Source organism: Alternaria dauci, chromosome 8 (assembly GCF_042100115.1).
Source record: "Alternaria dauci strain A2016 chromosome 8, whole genome shotgun sequence".
NCBI classification, from domain to species: Eukaryota; Fungi; Ascomycota; class Dothideomycetes; order Pleosporales; family Pleosporaceae; genus Alternaria; species Alternaria dauci.
This window is the reverse complement of record NC_091279.1, coordinates 97,414-117,323: the sequence shown is the minus strand read 5'-3', so window position 1 is coordinate 117,323 and position 19,910 is coordinate 97,414. Positions and strand designations below refer to the sequence as shown.

The 19,910-nt window shown below is 43.8% G+C and overlaps 4 protein-coding genes across 4 annotated transcripts; all 4 read left to right on the top strand.

Annotated features, from left to right (window-relative positions):
* The first annotated feature begins 415 nt into the window (after positions 1-415).
* Positions 416-2,791, top strand: ACET3X_007981 (uncharacterized protein). The gene is made up of 9 exons (XM_069454871.1): positions 416-685; positions 740-768; positions 823-1,026; positions 1,086-1,385; positions 1,434-1,754; positions 1,807-1,917; positions 1,984-2,144; positions 2,202-2,276; positions 2,354-2,791. The coding sequence occupies exons 1-9, from the start codon at positions 454-456 to the stop codon at positions 2,439-2,441; spliced, it is 1,521 nt and encodes a 506-aa protein (XP_069303583.1). The 5' UTR covers positions 416-453; the 3' UTR covers positions 2,442-2,791.
* Positions 2,792-7,957: 5,166 nt separating this feature from the next.
* ACET3X_007980 (uncharacterized protein) lies at positions 7,958-10,329 on the top strand. Its single transcript, XM_069454760.1, has 6 exons — positions 7,958-8,181; positions 8,252-8,704; positions 8,760-9,137; positions 9,196-9,262; positions 9,312-9,859; positions 9,915-10,329. The coding sequence occupies exons 1-6, from the start codon at positions 8,048-8,050 to the stop codon at positions 10,306-10,308; spliced, it is 1,974 nt and encodes a 657-aa protein (XP_069303582.1). The 5' UTR covers positions 7,958-8,047; the 3' UTR covers positions 10,309-10,329.
* Positions 10,330-11,838: 1,509 nt separating this feature from the next.
* Positions 11,839-13,642, top strand: ACET3X_007979 (uncharacterized protein). The gene is made up of 2 exons (XM_069454649.1): positions 11,839-12,036; positions 12,092-13,642. Exons 1-2 carry the CDS (start codon positions 11,847-11,849, stop codon positions 13,504-13,506), a joined length of 1,605 nt encoding a protein of 534 aa, XP_069303581.1. The 5' UTR covers positions 11,839-11,846; the 3' UTR covers positions 13,507-13,642.
* Positions 13,643-15,313: 1,671 nt separating this feature from the next.
* On the top strand, positions 15,314-16,624 carry ACET3X_007978 (uncharacterized protein). The gene is made up of 2 exons (XM_069454538.1): positions 15,314-15,589; positions 15,650-16,624. The coding sequence occupies exons 1-2, from the start codon at positions 15,376-15,378 to the stop codon at positions 16,561-16,563; spliced, it is 1,128 nt and encodes a 375-aa protein (XP_069303580.1). The 5' UTR covers positions 15,314-15,375; the 3' UTR covers positions 16,564-16,624.
* The last annotated feature ends 3,286 nt before the right edge of the window (positions 16,625-19,910 follow it).

The window sequence follows — 19,910 nt, the reverse complement described above, 5'->3', positions numbered from 1 at the left end:
CATTCTTCTGCTATTTACTACGATGTCATACTTTAAGTGACACGTCGTCGAGGCTCCTTACGCTAACGTGGCATCTCCGGTCCGCATCCATAACATCCGGCAGCATCGGTAGATTACCGGTGCATTTTAAACACACTACACCGCGGGGTATTTTCCAACCTAGAATATTAATTTCATTAATAGCAACGACCATTATCTAGCCCACAATTATCTGTTGAGTTATTGATAAGCTTTTTTTCGATTATTATTCACATGAAAAGTAAGTAGAAGATCATGAGTCGGGGCATATCTTCGAAAAGAAATTACCTGCACAATTCAAGGAGCCAGTGGACTTTATGTAGTATCAACTACTTTAAATTTCTCAACAAACTGCACGGTCTTGATTACATCCCTCTCTTCTTTGATTCTGTGGAACAAGTATTGAAACTCATCACCCTCTATTCTTTGAGCAGCATGTTCGCTCCCGTCGAGGGCGTCGAGAGGTACTCAACTTTTGTTGTGCTGGTGGTATTCACCGCAATTTTTGTCGTAGCCATCGATGCCATCCGCAATGTCTTCTTCCATCCCCTCTCTGCGTTTCCTGGCCCACCCTTAGCTGCGTCTTCCACCTGGTGGTCTGCATATCAGCAGGTCATCATGGGCCGGTCCATGCACCACATTTGTGAGCGTCTGCACGAACAGTATGGTAGGCTTCCCGCAAACTTTATCGCACCAGGGTGGTTGACTAAACCTACACCAGGCGACATCATAAGGATTGGCCCCAACAGGGTGTGTTATGTGGGGATTGCCTTTCTCGTGAGAAAAGCTACTAAACTATTCTAGCTACATTTCAACCATCCCTCCATGTATGAAGAGATCTACCGAAAACGTTGGGACAAAGATCCGTACATGTACGCACTGCTTGGCGGCGACGGTTCTACTGTTACCTTTGTCAAATATGAGGACAACAAAGTCCGCAAAGACATTCTACATCCGTTCTTCACCAAAAGCTCCGTCTTGGACCGAGAATGGATGATCCAGGAAAATGTAAATACTCTCTCTCCCTCTCTCCCTCTACATTTCGCTTCTAAACATTGTTATGCTAGATTGAGAAATTCTGCAGTGTCCTTACCAAGCAAAACAGGGCCGGGCAGTCCTCGGATCTTTCTTCGGGATTCCGCTGTCTCGGTCTTGAGACAATTACATCAACGTGCTTTGGAAAGTCAGTTGACTGCTTTAGCAATGATGACTTTCATAGCCCTGTGCTCGAAGCCATGGAAGCTATGGCGACCTATTTCATGGCTTTCAAACATTTTGCTCTTATTCGCAAGACAATCTTAAGCCTCCCACAGTGGTTGTCACTGAGGCTGTTTCCCAAGGGCATCGCATTTGCCGAACTGAGAAAAGTATGTAAAAACGTTTCTGCCTAAAGCTACTTTACTTACGATGCGCAGACGTTTGCTAAGCAGATCGACAGCATCACTGCGCAGCTCGAAGATCCCAACGAGTATCGACATCCAATCATTTATCGTTCACTTCTCAGCCCGGAGAATTACAATGGACGCCCTTTGCCATCTCATGGAAGTCTGATCGAAGAGGCGATTTCCCTTCTCATTGCGGGCACAGATACCACGGGCACAACGATGACGATAGGAACATATCGGCTACTGCGCAACCCAGAGAAGTGTCAGCGTCTGAAAGCAGAGCTCAGGCAAGCCTGGCCCAATCTGGAGGACCGTCCTCGCTCAAAGATCCTCGAAAAACTTCCTTATCTAGTGAGTGTCATCACCGTCTATGTTTATCCACCCATTAGTAACGTTTTCACAGACTGCAGTTATCAAAGAATCTTTACGAATTGCGCCGACTACAACATCTGAGTTTTCGCGCATGTTACCTCCCCAAGGCGGCTGGGTTGCTGGCAAATTCATACCTGGTAATGTCAGTCACTCTCGCAACCAGTCACAATGTGCCGCCAAAGGATATGCGCTGAATTGAATAACACAGACAATTGTTAGCATGGGTACACTGTTCTCCATGAAACACAAGGATGCGTTCGAAAATCCTACGAAGTTTGAGCCAGAGCGCTGGCTCGCCAAAGATGCAGCCGCTCTTGACAAGTACTTCGTTCCATTTTCCAAAGGCCCTCGCAGCTGTCTAGGCATTAAGTAAGTTTCTGCAGTACTCAAACTAAAATAATTCATTACTAACATTCTGGGTCACAGTCTTGCATGGTGTGAACTTTACCTCGCATTCGCGACCCTGTTTCGATGCTACGACTTGTCCCTAGATGGTACGAAGTGAGTAACTTGTTCTTTATATGCAACCGTTCTCGCATACTATTACTGCCAGACTACTAACGTGTGTTTATTTCTAGGGATTCCGATTTCGATTGGATTGACGGCGGTGTTGCGATTTTCCCGGGACCTAACTTGCGGTGCTTCTGCAAGCCCGCTGAGAATTAGAAGGGCAATAAGCAAATAGAGTCAGAAGGAAATGAGCGCTCCACGACGGCAACGGATAGAGGATGAAACGATAGTTCCCAAATCTCGATAATCGTTGAGATTGTCTCGAGAGCATTTCAAGCTCAACATTCTTTGTGTTTTGACTGGTTCTGCACCCGAAAAAGCTATCAAATCGACCACCAGCTGGGAAGCGATGCAGGTGCTAATTGTGATAGTATTTTGTCACGGTTTTGGAGTCTTTCCTCTTGTATCACGCATCACAGTTTCACGTCTCCACTGCTGTACTATCTAGTACACCTCACGGCTTTCCTACTATATAAACTGTTCATAGCAACATACAATAGAACCTCAGTTCAACAGACTTGTCAACAATCAAGCCAATCAAGCCGATCTAACTACATTTAGTAGGATCTTAACATCCGCGAGTTAGTGAACTACCATATTAGGTTAGATCGGCTTGATTGGCTTGATTGTTGACAAGTCTGCAGTTCAATCCTTTAATTCTTTCTACACGCAATCCCTAACATATTTCTACGCGCAATTGATTGGGGGAGTGCACCTAGGGGTCAGCATGAGGTGCAGGAGGGGAGTGTGAGCGGGCTAGCGCAATGAGCGTTTTTCTGTTCTAGCAGACTTGGATAGGACCCCATATCCCGACGCTCCACAACGGAAGCCTGCATGCGTTGCTATCGTGTGCGTACCGTCCGTCGCCCGTAAGCGAAAGGTGGCCCCCCCGGGAGATGAATCCAACTTTAATCGAAACCAACCCTCACCACATTCATTTATCGACTTCTATTCTTGTTCTTCAGATCTTTCTCCATCGCCCTTCATCTTGTGAAAATCAAACTACGGTGGTTGTGGTCGCAACGACAGTCATGTCGCGCGCTGCGCTGAAGGGCGTTTCTCGGTTACGGGCAGGAGACGGTTACCAAGATGTTCTAACACAGTGCATATCAAGTCAAGGACCGAAGAAGGATTGTGAGAGGCCGTAGTAGCACCGTAGCGGCGCCGAAATACCAGCATAGGTAGTACGTCCGGTCGTCTCGCTGTAGAATTCGATCTAAGCCTCTGACATTTATCCTAATATAGTAAGATACGATATTTAGGTCTTTTTGAAACGTAGATCTCCACAATATACAGGGTACTTGTGTATTAAATTTCCTTCCTATGTGCCGGAAAACCCCGTGTGCCGGAAACAGCCAATCAGACACAGCACCGTGTCGGGAAAGTTGCTATCCATGCTTTTTTATTGATTGTTTCCGGCATACAGAGTTTCCCGTCGCACAGAGAGGGACTTTACTACTGTGCAGCTTCTTCTATATGATGAGTGATTTTCCCTTTGTTCCGTTATTATAGCCTCAATTGATCTCAACCTTATGGATGACGAAAGGACTATTATTGAGATCGAATTACTATAATATCTTAAGCAGCTAGCTCGATTAACCCATTATGGTAGGATCCATCTGGCCAAATTCTAGGAAGAATACTAAAGAATCTCTAGGATCTCAACTCAGCTGTCATTTATGATCTGGCTACGAACACAGATAGTGCCGAAGCCCGGCCCCAGGGAGGATTGCCAGACATTCCTACACTAGGTTCATTCACGCTTGAACAAATACTGCGATATCACTTATGTGTGAATAATGTCCTTGGCAAGCACGAAGTGCGTGAGCGATTGTTATCAGACAGTACGGCGATTCTCGGCATTCTTGAGACTACGAGTAGGCTTCTCGTTATGTTCAACGCAGCAAAGGCCACATATTTCGATAGGGAGTGTCCTCAATCTAGCCTAGAGCGGGATCTTAATAGGTCGGGCCTTGTTTGCCTCAGGAATGCTATTAGCATTGGAAGACATACACTTCAGGAGGAAGATGGCGATGTGATTGCAAGAATCGTTATAAAGTCTTCAGTCATTCAGCTTGGAAAAACTATCGCAGACTTGAAGGGATGGTTCTATCACTCTAGAAACGGGAGTGACCTTGCTGGGCATGCGGAACGAGACTCTTTGGAAATAGAAGAATTGGAGAATGTTCTTATTAGCATCTGGGCCTTTGTAGCAGGCATGGGAGCATAGAAGTACCCAGGGTAACTCTACTGGTGGGCTTGTGATTCTGTAGCATATCAATTAGACGATGCGCTCTTGTACAAAAGAAGGCGCATGGCACATCATCTAGTAATTCTACATTCATGGATCTTTATGAGTGCCCAAGGTACTCTGCTATATTTCGAGTCAGGGTACGATTTCGATTAACTTGTAAACTACTTTTGCTATATAGATATGAAAAGGATGAGGAGTATAGAGCGTTCGGGCCTTGGCTGGGCCTGATGAATCCAACACTATAAGAAACGGTTTCGCATAGTTGCTAAAAGAAAACAACTACTCTACGAGTAGACAAGGTGCCTACTTCGATCAACTTGAAGTCGACTGTAAATTTCCTCGTGTCTGGATAGTATTTTCTAATAGTGAATCTCTGTTGTATCTAGCTGCATTTATTACTGAGCTATCGCCAGCTAACACGTGTTAAGAAGCTAGGTAGTAAATAGGCTCAGAGAGATCTATAATCAATGCGCACAAGGGCCTTCTACAATCATTATATTCTGCTTCCCTTACTGATTAGCACGAGCTACCACAGCCCAATTAGTCTGTTACCGTCTTTGATAGTGTTCTAACTGCCCCAAGCCTAGAGAGAATATATTCGAGGCAGGCCATAATGTTCGTGGCTTAAAACTCAATATGCATTTTCTGTGAAACTTAGACTAACATTCTTATCTTTTTAGATATGACAGTGGAGAAAGCAGTATTGTTGAACAAACACTGTAGATATATTCTTAATAACGAGTGGCTTTAGAAGCCTGTGATCAATAGCGTTGGCTACACTTTGGCCGGCATTACATGGTAGAAATGTCGAATCTCCATCTCTCTAATACTGGAGACGCACTGTCAACCTTGATAGTAATCTTATTCTGTTTGTTATAATATCAGTATGTTAACTGCTTATCGCATACTAAGGAAGCCCTATTTATAGCTCCACCATGCCTAGGACTGACTCTATCCTGTGATGGATTCCTTGCATCATGATACGTATAGGTTGCTGAAATACTGCTCCTCTCCTTTCATCATCGTGTTTGGTTATCTTGTCGATAATCAAAAGTAGCCTACTTAGTCGGAGCTTAATCAAGCTTCGTATGCATAATTCTTGGAGGTGGCCGTCCAGGTCTAGCCGTCCGATACGAATTATAGAGCTATCTTCCACACTACCAAGCCCAACAGAAGACACGTCTCGAACTTCTTCTCTAGAAGGGAAACCCTGGACAATATTTCTTAATATCTCTGTAATCCAATCTGTGAATACAAATAGAAACGCCCGAGAATGTGAGGACTTCATGCGACAAACTCGACACTCTAGAAAACTTTCGTGGATTTCGTAAATGAAGCTCTCAAAGAGGAGCACAATATCTAATGAGAGACGACTGCTTCGTGGATTCAACGCTGGATGGGAGACGAGAATCAGGAGCTTATTTATAGCTGCGGAATGGAAACAGAGACAACTGTTGTGAAGACGATTGGCCGGACATACGGCAACTTCTGAATCGCTCTGGCCGTTACTAATGATGAAACCGACTATGCTGTCTAGTTGTAGAGATTTGAGTCTTTCGGGGAACGCTCTCTCTATGTCAGAGAAGAACAGAGTCGTTTCATTTGGCCTCCCAGCTGGGTGCTGCTCGTCGTTCTCTTGACCCATATTGGATCTTAGGGACGCAGAATCTGTCTGTAAAGGTGGTGTGTTGGTCGGGGTTGTAACCATCTCCATCGATGAGCCGTGCCCAGTTCCCCCATCTGGCGTGGAAGCGTAGTAGCCAGCCATGAACTCTTCAATTCCTTCTTGAAACGTATCAGAAAGATAGTCGAAGCTCCTGTCGATCGTACTGTCGATCGGAGTGAGAGTGTTGCTGCGCAGTAACGCCGGTTCAAAGAACCTTTCTCTCTGAACACCAGAGTCCAGCTTCGGTGACGGTATGACTTCTTCAGTTTGGGCTATGGTTACTGTATCTGCGAGGACAAGGTTGGTGTCGCTCTCATCTAACCCCCGGAAGCTGCTTAAATATTGTTGACATAGACAAGCCGGTGTTGACATTGTCCAATCAAGAGGGCCCGGCGGCTCGGGTTTTTTATGTTGATCGTCTACTCCTGGGCCTCTATTGCTTGCCTGAGAGCATTTCCTTGGTCGGCCCGCACGACGAGCGACGCCGTAAACACATTGATGGCCCCTTCTAGCGCAACGGCGACAAGATGGCTTGTCTTTGCTGCATCTAGCTTTGGACTGAATACACAAGTCACAGGATGTTCGAAGTCGACTATTCTTCTCGGACTCATGCTGCAGCATCGGGACCAGCGAGTTGGTGTCTTCGTCTGAAGTATCGGGACGTAAATATTTAGAGTGGTAGCCTTGAGGTGTGTCGTATAGTTGAGGGCGGATGTCGTAGATTTCAAAAATCGGGAGAGAGTATGTGCTGTACTGATTGTGGCATTCCAAACAAGGTATAATAAAGGTCATCGTATGACGTCATCAACGATAAGGATCACGGAGGCGCTCGATCTGCGACGAGACGCTTCATTGAGCTGCAATGCTCCTGCAAGTATCGGGTAATCTTTAACGCGATCCTTCTAAGTAGGTAGATGGACCACAAGCCATGTAGTTTTATTGGTGCCCTGCATTACTGAAGATAAATTGTCCGTCGGATCTTCGAAACATTTACCCCCAAATATTCGTCTACCGGATAATGACATAGAGACCCATGCGGGGTTGTCAGAATGTTTCTAATTATTTACAATCCATAGGACGAATCGTGCATGAACGCGTAATCATGCACAGATGTTGCCTAGGCTGCATTGGCTTATTCTGGTTCCAGCGTTCCGGCCGAACCCGCGTTCGGGCCGAACCCGCATTCGCAAAGGTAGATCCTCTAGAAAGAACTCTGTGTGACGTTTCCTAAACGTCAGCTTACGTGAGAGCCTAATTACTATCCGCGATATTCCGTGTCTATCCCCGTAGACTACCTAGCATGCTGAGATCTGGTAGCTCTACGAGGGATCAAACAACGCAACTCCGACCTTATCTAGTCCTTAGGCCCGCTCACTAGGTGAACTAATTCTGCGCCTTTCTCTAGTTATATAACTTAACCTCCCTCCCTGTGCGGAGATTAACCCGGTGGGCCGAAGCTGTCCAATGAGACAATGCGTCAGGTTGGGATGTCGGTTATCCGTGCGTTTTCATTGGCTGGTCTCGGCCCACTGGGTTGTTCGCCGCACAGGGAGGGAGGTTACCTGGGTAATTGTATGGCGTTGCGTATGTTAGATACAACTTTCGAATAGTCATTTTCGTTGATAAGATGGCCACTTATACCTGCAACCCGTGATTGGACAGTCTGTTGCCCCAGTACTATACCCTAGCCTTACGGGGTATGCTGCTTGGTATAAGGTGGACGTCGGCAGTTTCTGTCACACTACTGCTCTCAATTTTAGTGTTGTTCCATTTGCATTCCCCCTCTGCTCAGGAAATTCTATCCCTACGGACAAACCAAATCGAAGCCCACAGCTGAAGAACATGAGAAGCGCAGCATGTTCGCTATGTCGCGAGCGGAAGATGCGCTGCGATGTGTTCCAGAATGTACCCTGTTCCCGTTGTGCCGAGAGTGGTAGAGCTAGTGATTGTGCTGTACCCCCCCGAGTAAAGCGGAAGTAAGTAGAGAGCAGAAATCAATAATCACAATCGCAAAAAGATCTCGCTGTGCTAATATGGCCATTGCAGAATTTTTCGCCGGACCCAGCGCCAACCGAACACCCAGCGGAACACAGCGTCACTGAGCTATCCTCAATTACCGGAAGATGTCCTATCCGAGGGCACAGCTGCCATACAACAAGAGAATGTAGACGGGATCGTAGATCCTGACGAGAACGTACTACAAGAGGCATGCGTACTCGCTCCAACGCCTCGCCAGGGCAAACTTGTCACGTCGACTACGAGAGAAGGCTTGATCGCCATTGAGTATCAAAATTGCCTAGGTTTTGCCAGTATTCTAGGCCAAGTCGTCTCAGGTCAGGACGAGGTCAATCCCGTTGTGCACGTAGATTATCGTGTACCTAACAACGCCGCGGAAACTCCACTCACGCGACTGGATTACGAGATGTCAGATCTCGCTGACGACGATACTAGATACTTGTGGAGCAAGAGTGCTTTCACTATGCCTCCGCACAGCATCTGGTAAAGGGCCTGTTCTACCACTAAAATATCTGCTATGCTGACATATGAATGATAGTGTCGAGTTCCTTCGTGCATACTTCGTTTATGCCTTTCCATACGCACCCATCCTAGACCGCTACGACTTCTTAATGCGATATCATCGAGAACAGCATTCTTCGTTCGTGATGCAGGCGCTTCTGTCATACGCCGCTTCGTTTGTTAACGACCACTTGATCCATCGTGCTGGCTATTCAACGCACCAAGAAGCCCGAGAAGCATTCTATGATCGTGCTTTACTGCTATACAACTTTGATTGTGAGAAAAACCAACTAGACCTGCTACAGGGATGTCTACTCCTTGGTTTCTCTTACACCTCGCCTCGTAGCAACAAAGACTACCGCTACTGGTTTTCGAATGCGCTTCGCATTGCTACGAATATGGGAATGCACCAAAGGTATAAGTCAATTTTCCTGTCCTGAGTGAAGGAGTTGCGATATTGACATAGCTCCTAGAAATCTCCAGAGAGACCTCGAACCTCGAACCTACAAGCTCTTGAAGCGGATTTGGTGCGTACTATTGGTACGTAGCGAAGCGGACCACGGTGCATAAAGTGCCACTAACTGTCAAGGTCCGAGACGCAACACTTTGTACCCTGGGTCAAGTGAACAGCTCGCAAATTCCACTGCACTACGACATACCTGACCTGACCGAAGATGACTTGTCCGAGGATCTGACACTTATCCCCCCAGGCCTTAGAGGCATCTTACCTGATACCAATCCCCGCCATGCCCACTTTGCACTCCAGATGTTCGACCTCGCTTTGAAAATCAAAGGATTCTACTTGTCGATTCTCTCGAGGAACCCTTCCGAGGTGAATCAAGCCCAGATTAGACAAGCATTGGAATCGATGCTGGCCTGGCGACGTACTTTTCCAACACTCTTGTGGCCGCAATCCGTTACATGCTGGTCTACCGAAGGGTTATGGACGTTAATTCCCCTTACATGGTATGCGACATTCGAGTGCCAAATTCGACGCGCTCTTTGGAAGAATACAACTCTTGCTGGTGATGACGATGGTGGAACACGTTCCCACTTTAGCAATGCAATTCTTGATTTCGACCTGTCGGTTAGAAGAGTTGTGTTGCACAGATTATGCGAGTATATGCCGCTTGCAATGTAAATTATCTCGAATACATATGCGTAATATTGGCTGACGTCTCAATCTCTATAGGTCCTTTGCGGTCGCTATGAACATTGCTTTCTCTGTCGAGTTGCTAAGTGCCATAAACCTCTCTATCCCTGAGAAGGTTATCTGCGAGGAAGCAGTGGTTAATAGCATCTCATATCTTACACAAGTCGAACACAGATGGCCGCAAATTAGAGAGATGCTCCGGCTATTTTCTTGGGTTTTCGAGCAAAAGGGACTTGTGTTTGCTTCGAAATTGGAGTGTATGCAGCTTCATTCACCAGTCACGATAAACGCATACGTTTCTCAGGGGTGTGAGTCATCTATGGGTGATTTCGCAGATCCGGATCTCCTCGCTATGTTCTCTGGACTTGACAACCCAGTCGCTATGGCAGATTGGCTGAATCTACCGTCCTTGTCTGGAGATATAGAGAATTAGCGTATCGAAAGATCGTCCGGGTTTTTATATTTACACATCTTTTTCAACTAATGTGTGACCTAAACGTTCGATATGTGATTCCTGTGAGGTCTGCAACGTTGGGTCATTAGATTGCTCTCATTGCTGCCTCGGTAATGCTCCCAAATTGGGCATCTGCTTTGCTAACTATTTGTCGGCTCATAGTATATGCTGTTACAGCCTTTCAGTTGTGCACTAGGCATCTTCCTGCATCCACTGGTAAGACCACACCATGTATTGCCGATGCATTCTCCCCAACCATGAACACTGCAACGTTTGCCACTTCATGAACATCGATGAGTCGACCCATTCCATCACCCCTTTTTAATTTCTCGGCGCTTGGTAGAGCCATGTCGACTGCACTGTTGGTGAGCCCTGGACATACCGCGTTCAAACGAATTCTGTGCGAAAACAGTAAGTCTTGGGCTACCGACTTCGTCATGCCCACAGCACTATACGAGCTTATTGCCTGAAAGGGATGACCAGCATGAGTTCCGATGTTTCCATATGGGATTATGTTTACGATAGATGCTCGGCAGGTAGGGTCGGACGTGAAATACGATATTTGGGCTTTACAAAACATCCATAGCTGTGGCATGGTTAGTGAGATATCCTTCTCTCTAGAAAAAGCTGGAAACTGTAATACCTCTCGGGAAGAAATGTCCAGAAATTCTTGGAAGTCGTTCAATGTTGTCTCGGCTGTAGGTCTTGCGCTAGCTCGGGATAGAGATTGACAATTGATCACATAATTGAAAGTTCCATAGAATGCTGCGGCGTCCAGAATAGCTTTTTCTACACTGGGAAATGTATCTGCCGTACACTTGCATATTCGGACGTCGACTTCTGGGTATTGATTGAGCAGGTGTTCTCGCGTAGAATGTAAGGCAAACAACGACTTCCCACTTAGAATGATTCGTCTGCAGCCTGACTCGATGAGTGTTTCGCCAATTGTACGCCCAATATCTAACATTTTCCTGTCAGCTCCGGTAAGGCTATAATATCGATTTGACTTTTACCTTGGTCGGCGTTAGTGAGAAATGCTACTCCTGAGTATTTTCTGGCCATACTGCAATGTCGTAGCTTATTCTTCCAGTGCTCCGAATTGAAGATGTCAGTGTGAGAACCAAGACGTTTATTCTTGATTTTCTTGATTCGTTTCGGTAAATCTCCAGAGTTCTGTGCATGATTGGAGTGGTTTTTCTCTCGGGCCGACGGTCGCTCGGACTTTCAATGGTGGGATACACCCCCCCGCCCCGACTCGGCTTTACAATGCGTCTTTCTTGCAAGAGAACAACGCTACTAGACAAGGCCTTGTTCGATAGCGCAAACACTTTCAACAAGGCTTGCAGGGAATGGGTGGTTGAAAATGGATGAGTCTACGCTGCGAAACCGAGCCGGGGAAGAGGGTGTAGGTTTCCGTCAACATCCGCACAGATGCTGGAATTGAAGGAATGCTTCATACTATATAGAGACCTGAACCCGTTACAACAGCCTGTATATAATTCTTGCAGCTAGCAGCTATGCAGTTCAGTGCCAGCCTTTTTGCAATTTCATTTGTAGCCAGCGCACTTATCCTGGTATGGGTATTTCGTATAGGAAGCCGGGCAAGCGACTTACCACCAGGTCCACCGACCTTGCCGCTTCTTGGTAACCTGCATCAGATGCCAAAGAAAAAGTCTCATGAGCAGTATCAACTATGGGCCAAAGAATGTAAGTCGAGTCAATCTATCTAGAACGAGGTCGACGGTGATTAACAAGTGATCAGATGGCCCCATCTACTCTCTGATCCTCGGGCAGAAGACTGTTATTGTCCTTGCAGATGGAACTGTCATGCATGACTTGCTTGATGTCAAGGGCGCCAACTATGCCGACCGTCCTAATACTTACGTTCGACATCTTTTCGAAAATTCCCGTACAGTAATGCGGGGTTACGATGACGTGCTGCGTCTAGAGCGAAAGCTTTACCACGCCGCTCTCAATACGAACACTGTACAAAAGTACATACCATACCAAGAACTCGAGACATTAAAGCTCTGCGTTGATTTGCTGGAAAAGCCAAGCAGCTTCATTGAACACATCAGCAGAACCATAGGGAGCATTTCTGCAAGCATTACCTATGGCTTTCGCCTCCCAGAGACAGAAAGTCAAGAGACCAAAGAGCTAATGGGAAACTCTCACGGGTTTGTACGTCTTGTTGGAAAATCTCAGCTTCTGGACATGTTTCCTGCAGTGAGGCCTATACTTGACATCATTCCCCGTCAGTGGAACACTCTCGCACGGGAGGCAGTTCAAGCCTATGAAAGCGAACGTGCCGTATTCTACAAATATTACAACAAGGCAATAAACGGTTCTCCAACCTGCTTCGCTCGCGAAATTGCCGCTTCTCAGGAGAAATGGAGAGGAACCGCGGATGGTGAGCTCCTCACAAACCACGCGGCTGCCTACATTGCTGGGGTGTCTTTTGAAGCCGGTGCCGATACTTCGATTTACACATTGCAGACATTTTTCAAGGCAATGCTGCTTTTTCCCGAAGCACAGAAGAAAGCACAACAGGAGCTTGATGCCGTTGTGGGGCCAGATACTCTACCTTCACAGGGGCATCTTGCAGGGCTCCCCTACCTCAACGCAGTGGCCAAAGAAACCCTCCGATGGCTTCCTGTAGGGCTTAACGGAGCGGTTCCGCACGCAACGTCACGAGAAGACTACTATCGCGGCTTCCGCATCCCGAAAGGCAGTACAGTCATCCTCGGCGTTTGGGCCGCCAATCACCAGGAGCAGGATTTCCCCAACCCACGAGACTTTATACCCGAGCGCCAGGTCCAGGATACATCTATTTTTGCCTCTCAGTTCGCTGCCACGCCAAGAGAGCGCGGTGGTTACGGTTTTGGCTCGGGAAGAAGAATGTGCCCTGGCATACACGTTGCGACCAACAATCTGTTGATTGCCATGGCCAGGATCTTATGGGCATTTGACATTCGCCCTGCCACTACAGCCAACGGTCAAGAAATACCAGTCGATCGTGATGCGATAGCTGATTCCGCAGCAGGCCACCCACTTGCTTTTGCGTGCGAGATTTTACCTAGGTCCAACAATAGAACTGCTCTTATCAGGAAGGAATGGGAACTGTCATCGAACCAGCGGCTTGAAGCCGATGGTAATTGGAAGAAGAATAAACTATAACCGAAATTTGAATGGTGGGGTCTTGACGGGGCATCTCTGTCAACGTCTGTCGTCGGAGTTTTCATGACTAAGCGGTCGAAGTAGCTCGTCCTACATGGTCAAATGTCAACAGCCTAATAAAAACCATTAATTGCGGGTTCTATCATTTCTCATGAGTTGCACTGATGGGTCCACGAGCGACTCTGCCTAGTAGAGTGCTGTATTTGGCTTCTCATTCTCGTGACGAACCAAAGCCGGCGTTGAATCATCGCAATCCAATGATTAAGAAGCAGAGTCACCTAATTTGATTAACCGAAGCAAGAACAGGATACTACTGTATTGTACAAAATGCGCAGATATTATGCTTAATATCTTTGCGAAATAGACGAGCAGACACGTGACAGTAAGCTGGTATTACATGATCATTCCCGCTCTTTGCAAGTCTTTTCCGCAGCACTTCTCCCGGCGTAGCAAACATTCACTACCACGTGTCCTTGTTAAAGTAAAGTTTTCGAATAAAAGAGCCACCATCGACATTCAATGCTACTCCATGAATGTATGAAGCGCAATGGGAAGAGAGAAATACAATTGCATGACCCATATCTTTGGAAGTACCCACCCTTCGCATGGGAATGGCTTGGCTCATGGTGGCTTTCTGGTGATCATTCACTAAGACTGAGAAGGCTTCTGTCTCAGTCGGACCGGGGCATATTGCATTGACACGGATACCGTGTGGCCCATAGTCTAACGCGTCCGTTTTAACCATGGCGATAATGGCATGCTTCGTACTGCAGTACGCCGAGAGCCCAGGCGAAGCGTTCAAGCCAGCAAGAGATGAAACAGATACAATGCTTCCCCGAATGCCTCCGGAGTTCGGGTCTTGCTTAAGCATCTGCCGGATCTGGGCGCGATGGCAGAGAAAGGTCTGTGTGAAAATAAAGAATTAGCAGGTTTGGGGCATTCGAAACATAGTACAATGATTCTACTGACCCCGTATGCATTTACCTGCACGATTCTGTCGAAATCCTCCGGTCTCATGTCTTGAATGGGCATATTGCCCAGCTCGATACCAGCTACGTTGCATGCGTAGTCGAGTCGGCCAAACTTGGCGACCGTCTTGTTCACGGACTTCAAAACAGACTCCTCATCCCCGACGTCGAGACGAAGTGTAAGCATTTCGGCTTCGGGGGCAATTCCGAGCAGCTGATCTCGTGTTTGCGCCAACCCCTCTTCATTAATATCGCCTAAACAAAGGCGTCTGCAGCCCGCTTCTACAAATGCAATTGCAGTGCCTCTCCCAATCCCTTGGATACATTAGGTAACTGCATAATCTAGTCGTGTTTTGCTGGGGTTCATAACTAACCTGCGGCGGCGCCTGTGATAAGTGCAACCCCACACAGCGCATGGACAGACATTTTATCACTTGGTAGATTGGGGAACCCAGAACATATTGTGGAAGAAGTGCGAGGACCACGTCCTTCCCCATTGAATGGGTCTTAAAAACACAATTGTATTCTCTCGGGCCGGCAGTTCAAATCACTACTTTTTCCCCAATGGGATGATTCATGAATATACGGCTGTTCCCTCTCGGGCCGACAAAGGTCTGCTAGTTCTAAGAAAGGTATTCGGCCGAGAGAAAGTATATGATGATTGGGCCGAGTGACACTTAGTAGATAGTGCATGTTGCTGGGGGAACTGTGGCCTTGCCCAAGCAGTGTAATGGACCGGCGCTCGGGCCGAGAGTGCATTTGCGGCAGCGTCTGACATCTGCTCGGTGCATCTAAAGGCCCATATATCAGAGACACAGGCTACCAAAGCTTACTTGTCACTACCGCTATCTACCTTCTACTTCATTGTTAAGACTTACTCATCGAACATCAGCCTAACAATATGGCGCCCGTCCCAGTCGATTATCCCATCAACACTCCATCTGGAGTTAAGAGTCAGCTCATGAATAACCCACTAGAGCCGTCTGGTGCCCTTGATCGTTTCGAGCACACTGATCTGACTCCCGTCATCGGACGCGAGTATCCCACCCTTAATGTAGTGGAGTTGATGGAAAGTCCTAATGCTGATGAGCTTCTGAAAGAATTGGCCTATATTAGTATGTTTCGGTCTTCAGTTGAGAGTACATATACCCAGTGCTAACCACCTATATCTTTAGTCTCTGCGCGTGGTGTTGTTTTCCTGCGGAAGCAAGACAACCTCACCGCCGAACTTCAAAAGCAGTTTATTCAACGCTTAGGCGAGCTTTCGGGCAAACCTGCCTCCTCAGGCTTGCATATCCACCCTGTCCTAAACACTGGGGCCAAAGTCGCCGGCCAACCCCAAGAAGATAAGGAGGTTACGACGATCAACTCTGGTGTTTTCAAGCAACTCTTCACAACGAGCAAGGTGGATACGACGCGCTCCCATAAGAAGCAGTCTTCTGACCTTTGGCACTCTGACTGCCAATGGGAAAACGTGCCATCAGATTATACCTCTTTACGTCTGACCACGGTTCCCCCCATGGGCGGAGACACAGTCTGGGCTTCCGGTTATGAAATGTACGACCGCATCTCTGAGCCAATGCAAAGGTTCCTCGAAACGCTCCGCTTCACCTTCCACCTTGCAGATTTCATTGCTACGGCAAAAGCAAATGGCGCCTCCATCTTCAGCGGGCCGCGCGGAAGCCCGGAAAACGTGGGCGAGGAAATCATCGCTACTCATCCCGCCGTTCGCACTAACCCAGTGACAGGCTGGAAGAGTCTCTATGCCGCTGGTGGAGGAGGTGGTTACTTCAACGAAATTACGCCTGAGGAATCTGACATGCTTCTATCGTACATTAAGAACATTATCAAAGACAACCATGATCTCCAGGTAAGGTTTCGATGGAACCAAGTCAACGACATGGCTATCTGGGATAATCGTTCTACACTCCATAACCCAACGTACGATTTTGCTGGTATTGGAGAGCGGGTGGGGACGCGAGCTGTGTCGTGTGGTGAACGGCCCTACTTCGATCCTGCATCCATGTCGAGGAGAGAAGCAGCTAAGGAAAAGGGAGTGGCGATTGGCGATTGGGTTAAGGTAGCTTAGGGGACGTTATGTCAATGTCGAGACCTCGCCCTGATGGATGTAATGCTTTGTTACTATGGAGCAGCGTATCAACCTGTTCTATCGCTATTGTAACATGGATGATACTGTGTCCGTGCGCGCAATGGCCGGAGTCGCGCGACGCCCGATCGCCATAAACAGCACCCACCCTTTAACGCGTAATAACTTAACAGCTATAGCACCTACAGTCCGTGCGCACCAAACGAGCTAGTTCAGTCAACGAGCTACCCTAACAAGATCAGACGACAAAAAAGATAAGGTAATTAAGCTACCTATAAAAGCTATTATTATAAGATTTATAGTATATTAATATACAGAGGGGTGACATAAAAAAAAGAGTAATTTTAAAAGTTACTCTTTTTAACGCTTTATATCTCTAGAACTAGAGTAGCTAGAAAGGAGATTTTGAGAGTTTTAGAAAGAAAAAAACTAGCTCTATAATATAGAAGGCTAAAGTACTTGCTTAGTAAGCACTAGTCGAGCGATAAATAGAGATAAAGAGAGAGTTAAAAAAGAGTAGTTATAGAATCTAGTATAACTTTTTAATAGTAGTATAAAATTTTTTAAAAGATTATATAAAAAACTTACTTATATAAGTATTACGTTAGTAGAATTTTAGCTATAATTATTAGGTTAATTATTTTTTTATTTAGAGATATATAAAAAAGACGCTAAAAAAGTATACTAAAATTACGTAATAATCTAATAGTATTTTTCTATATAGTCTTCTCTTTCTACTCTTAGATTATCTCTTCTCTATTATCTTATATATCTCTAAAACTTTTAAAATTTAAAGAAAAAGTCTCTACTCTTTTATTAGAGAATAGCTCTATTACTTCTATAAGTACTTTATTAGAAACACCTTCTAAGAGTATTAATAATACTATTTCTTATATTAAAAGAAAAAATAATATACCTCTAGCTACTATAAGCCCTAAACTAGGCTCTTCTTTTAAGATTACTAAAAGAACTAAAAGTATTATTACTAGAGACTTAACTAGAAGTCCTAAGAAAAAAATAAGTATATTTTAGAAGTAAATAGTTTAGATCTTTCTACTAGAAGCCTATAACACTTACTAAGAGAAGAGAACTACTCTATTAATACTTCTAAGAAAAAGTAGCTTTTAAATACTAAAAAAGTTAAAAATTACTTATTATATACTAAGGAGAAGGTTAAAAATATTAAAAATATAAACTTTAATAAAGTTATATTTTTAGATAGGTCTACTATATATTAAGGGTATAGAGCTAGAATAGAATATAGTAGAAAACGCTATAATAAAAGGGTTAGTAAGGATTTAGTTTCTATAACTAATAGAGGTAAGTTTAAAAGAAACCCTAATAGGCTAAAATATTTTATAAAAAATCTAGTATTTCTCTAGTATTTTAAAATAATTTTAGCTATTATACTAACTAAGATATAAGCTATAATATTAGTATTTCTATTTAGGAAGTAATTTAAATAGGTAGTAGGTCTAAGCTAGTAGTAATAAAGATACTTAAAATTACTACTAGCTTTACTAATACTAGGTATATTAGAAAAGTTCTAATACCTATAGTAAAACCTACTATTAAAAGGGGTAAGTTATATATACTTATATTTATACTTTATATAAGTAACTTTTTTATTTTATAATATTTTTAAAAAGCTTTTTTTATTTAAAAAGCTAATAGTCTATTCTATCTAGGTTAGAAACTTTAGTAAGATAACACTAAAATTTATAAAACTAAATAGGTTTTATCTTAGTTTACTAAGAATAAGATTACTTTCTTTAAGTATCCTTCCTATAGCCCTAATTTAAATCCTATAGAAAACGTTTAGAGGTTATAAAAGAACGCTCTAAATAAAAGACCTAGAGTATCTTTAGGCTTAGGTACTAGCGAGAAGAGTATAGAAGCTTTTTTCTAAGCTATACTAGAAGAGTAGGATTTAATACTATAAGAAGCTATAGATAATTATATTTTATCTTTACCTAAGAGATATAAAGTAGTAATAGATGCTTAGGGATAGTATACTAAGTACTAGCTAGCTAATATAATTAGTTAAGCTTAAAAAGTGTTAAAAACTACCTTTCTTTATAACTTTTTATTTACTTAATAGAATCTCCCTATATCTAAGTATATTATAGTTAGTAGTCTATATTAAACTATACTAGATCTAGAGAGAATTTACTATAACTATTAAAAAAATATATTAGATTATCTAGTATCTTTTTTTAACCCCTAGTTTTACTACCTTTTACTAGTACTAGAGTACTTACTAAGCTAATATCTTAGCTTACTAGATTATAGACCTAGCTTTTTTCTTACTAAAACTTTATTAATTTTCTTTTTAGCTACTCTAGTTCTAGAGATATAAAGTGTTAAAAAGAGTAACTTTTAAAATTACTTTTTTTTATATTACCCCTCTATACCCCTATATCTATTATATAATATATATAGATTTTAGCAAAAAGATTACTATAATTAAAAAGTTTTTAAGGATTAAGTTAGGTTTTTTTTTATACTACTTCTTAATAGTAGATTTTATAATAGGTAGAGGCCTAGGTAGGAGCCTTAGCTAGTTAGCCTTAGAGTTAGAATAGCTCTAGAGTTAGGATAGTCTTATAGATAAGGCCTTACCTATCTAAGAACCTAAAGTAGGTATAGATAGAGAATAAATATATATATAGAGGCTTCCCCTCTTACTCTTCTATAATAATTATATACCTTTAGTTAACCCCTCTCTACTTACTATAAATAATATAAACTACTTATATAACTTTATAATTAGATATTATATAAGTATAAGGTAAATATTATATATAGAAGGGTGAGCTAGTTGCAAAGGTAGCTTATATTTAGAATAGAGAATAGTAGACAACCTCTAGAAGAGAGGAAGAAGAAAAGGAGGAAGATATAATAAGAGGAGAGAGAGCTAAGAATAGAGCTAGGCCTAACTAAGCCTAGTATCCTCTACGTAGTAATACTCCCTTATACGTACCCCCCCTAAAAAAAGAGATTTAGCTAGTCCTCTAGCTAGTATAAAGAAGAGAAAGTAATTTAAAGTTAAAAAAGTATACTAAAAGTATAAAAACTACTAGACCTTATACTTTTTAAAAACTAGGTATAGTTTATATAAGGCTATATATATCTATATAGTTTCTTATATAAAAAAGTATATCTTTAAGCTATTTCCTACTACCTTAACTCTAGGATATAAAAACTAAGCTAATTAGTATTCCTAAACTATATAAGGGACGTTTAATTTAACTAGTTACTATAGGTTAGGTATATACTATACCTATAGAATAGCTAAGCTATTAGGCTAAACTAGTAGCTTATACTAT

Coding starts and splice junctions, on each gene's coding strand:
- ACET3X_007981 (XM_069454871.1), top strand. CDS start 454: ATGTTCGCTCCCGTCGAGGGCGTCGAGAGGTACTCAACTTTTGTTGTG. Junction 769..822: donor TAAGGATTGGCCCCAACAGG/GTGTGTTATGTG, acceptor AAACTATTCTAG/CTACATTTCAACCATCCCTC. Junction 2,145..2,201: donor CGCAGCTGTCTAGGCATTAA/GTAAGTTTCTGC, acceptor TCTGGGTCACAG/TCTTGCATGGTGTGAACTTT.
- ACET3X_007980 (XM_069454760.1), top strand. CDS start 8,048: ATGAGAAGCGCAGCATGTTCGCTATGTCGCGAGCGGAAGATGCGCTGC. Junction 8,182..8,251: donor CCCCCCCGAGTAAAGCGGAA/GTAAGTAGAGAG, acceptor TGGCCATTGCAG/AATTTTTCGCCGGACCCAGC. Junction 9,263..9,311: donor GGATTTGGTGCGTACTATTG/GTACGTAGCGAA, acceptor CTAACTGTCAAG/GTCCGAGACGCAACACTTTG.
- ACET3X_007978 (XM_069454538.1), top strand. CDS start 15,376: ATGGCGCCCGTCCCAGTCGATTATCCCATCAACACTCCATCTGGAGTT. Junction 15,590..15,649: donor GAAAGAATTGGCCTATATTA/GTATGTTTCGGT, acceptor CTATATCTTTAG/TCTCTGCGCGTGGTGTTGTT.
- ACET3X_007979 (XM_069454649.1), top strand. CDS start 11,847: ATGCAGTTCAGTGCCAGCCTTTTTGCAATTTCATTTGTAGCCAGCGCA. Junction 12,037..12,091: donor TCAACTATGGGCCAAAGAAT/GTAAGTCGAGTC, acceptor ACAAGTGATCAG/ATGGCCCCATCTACTCTCTG.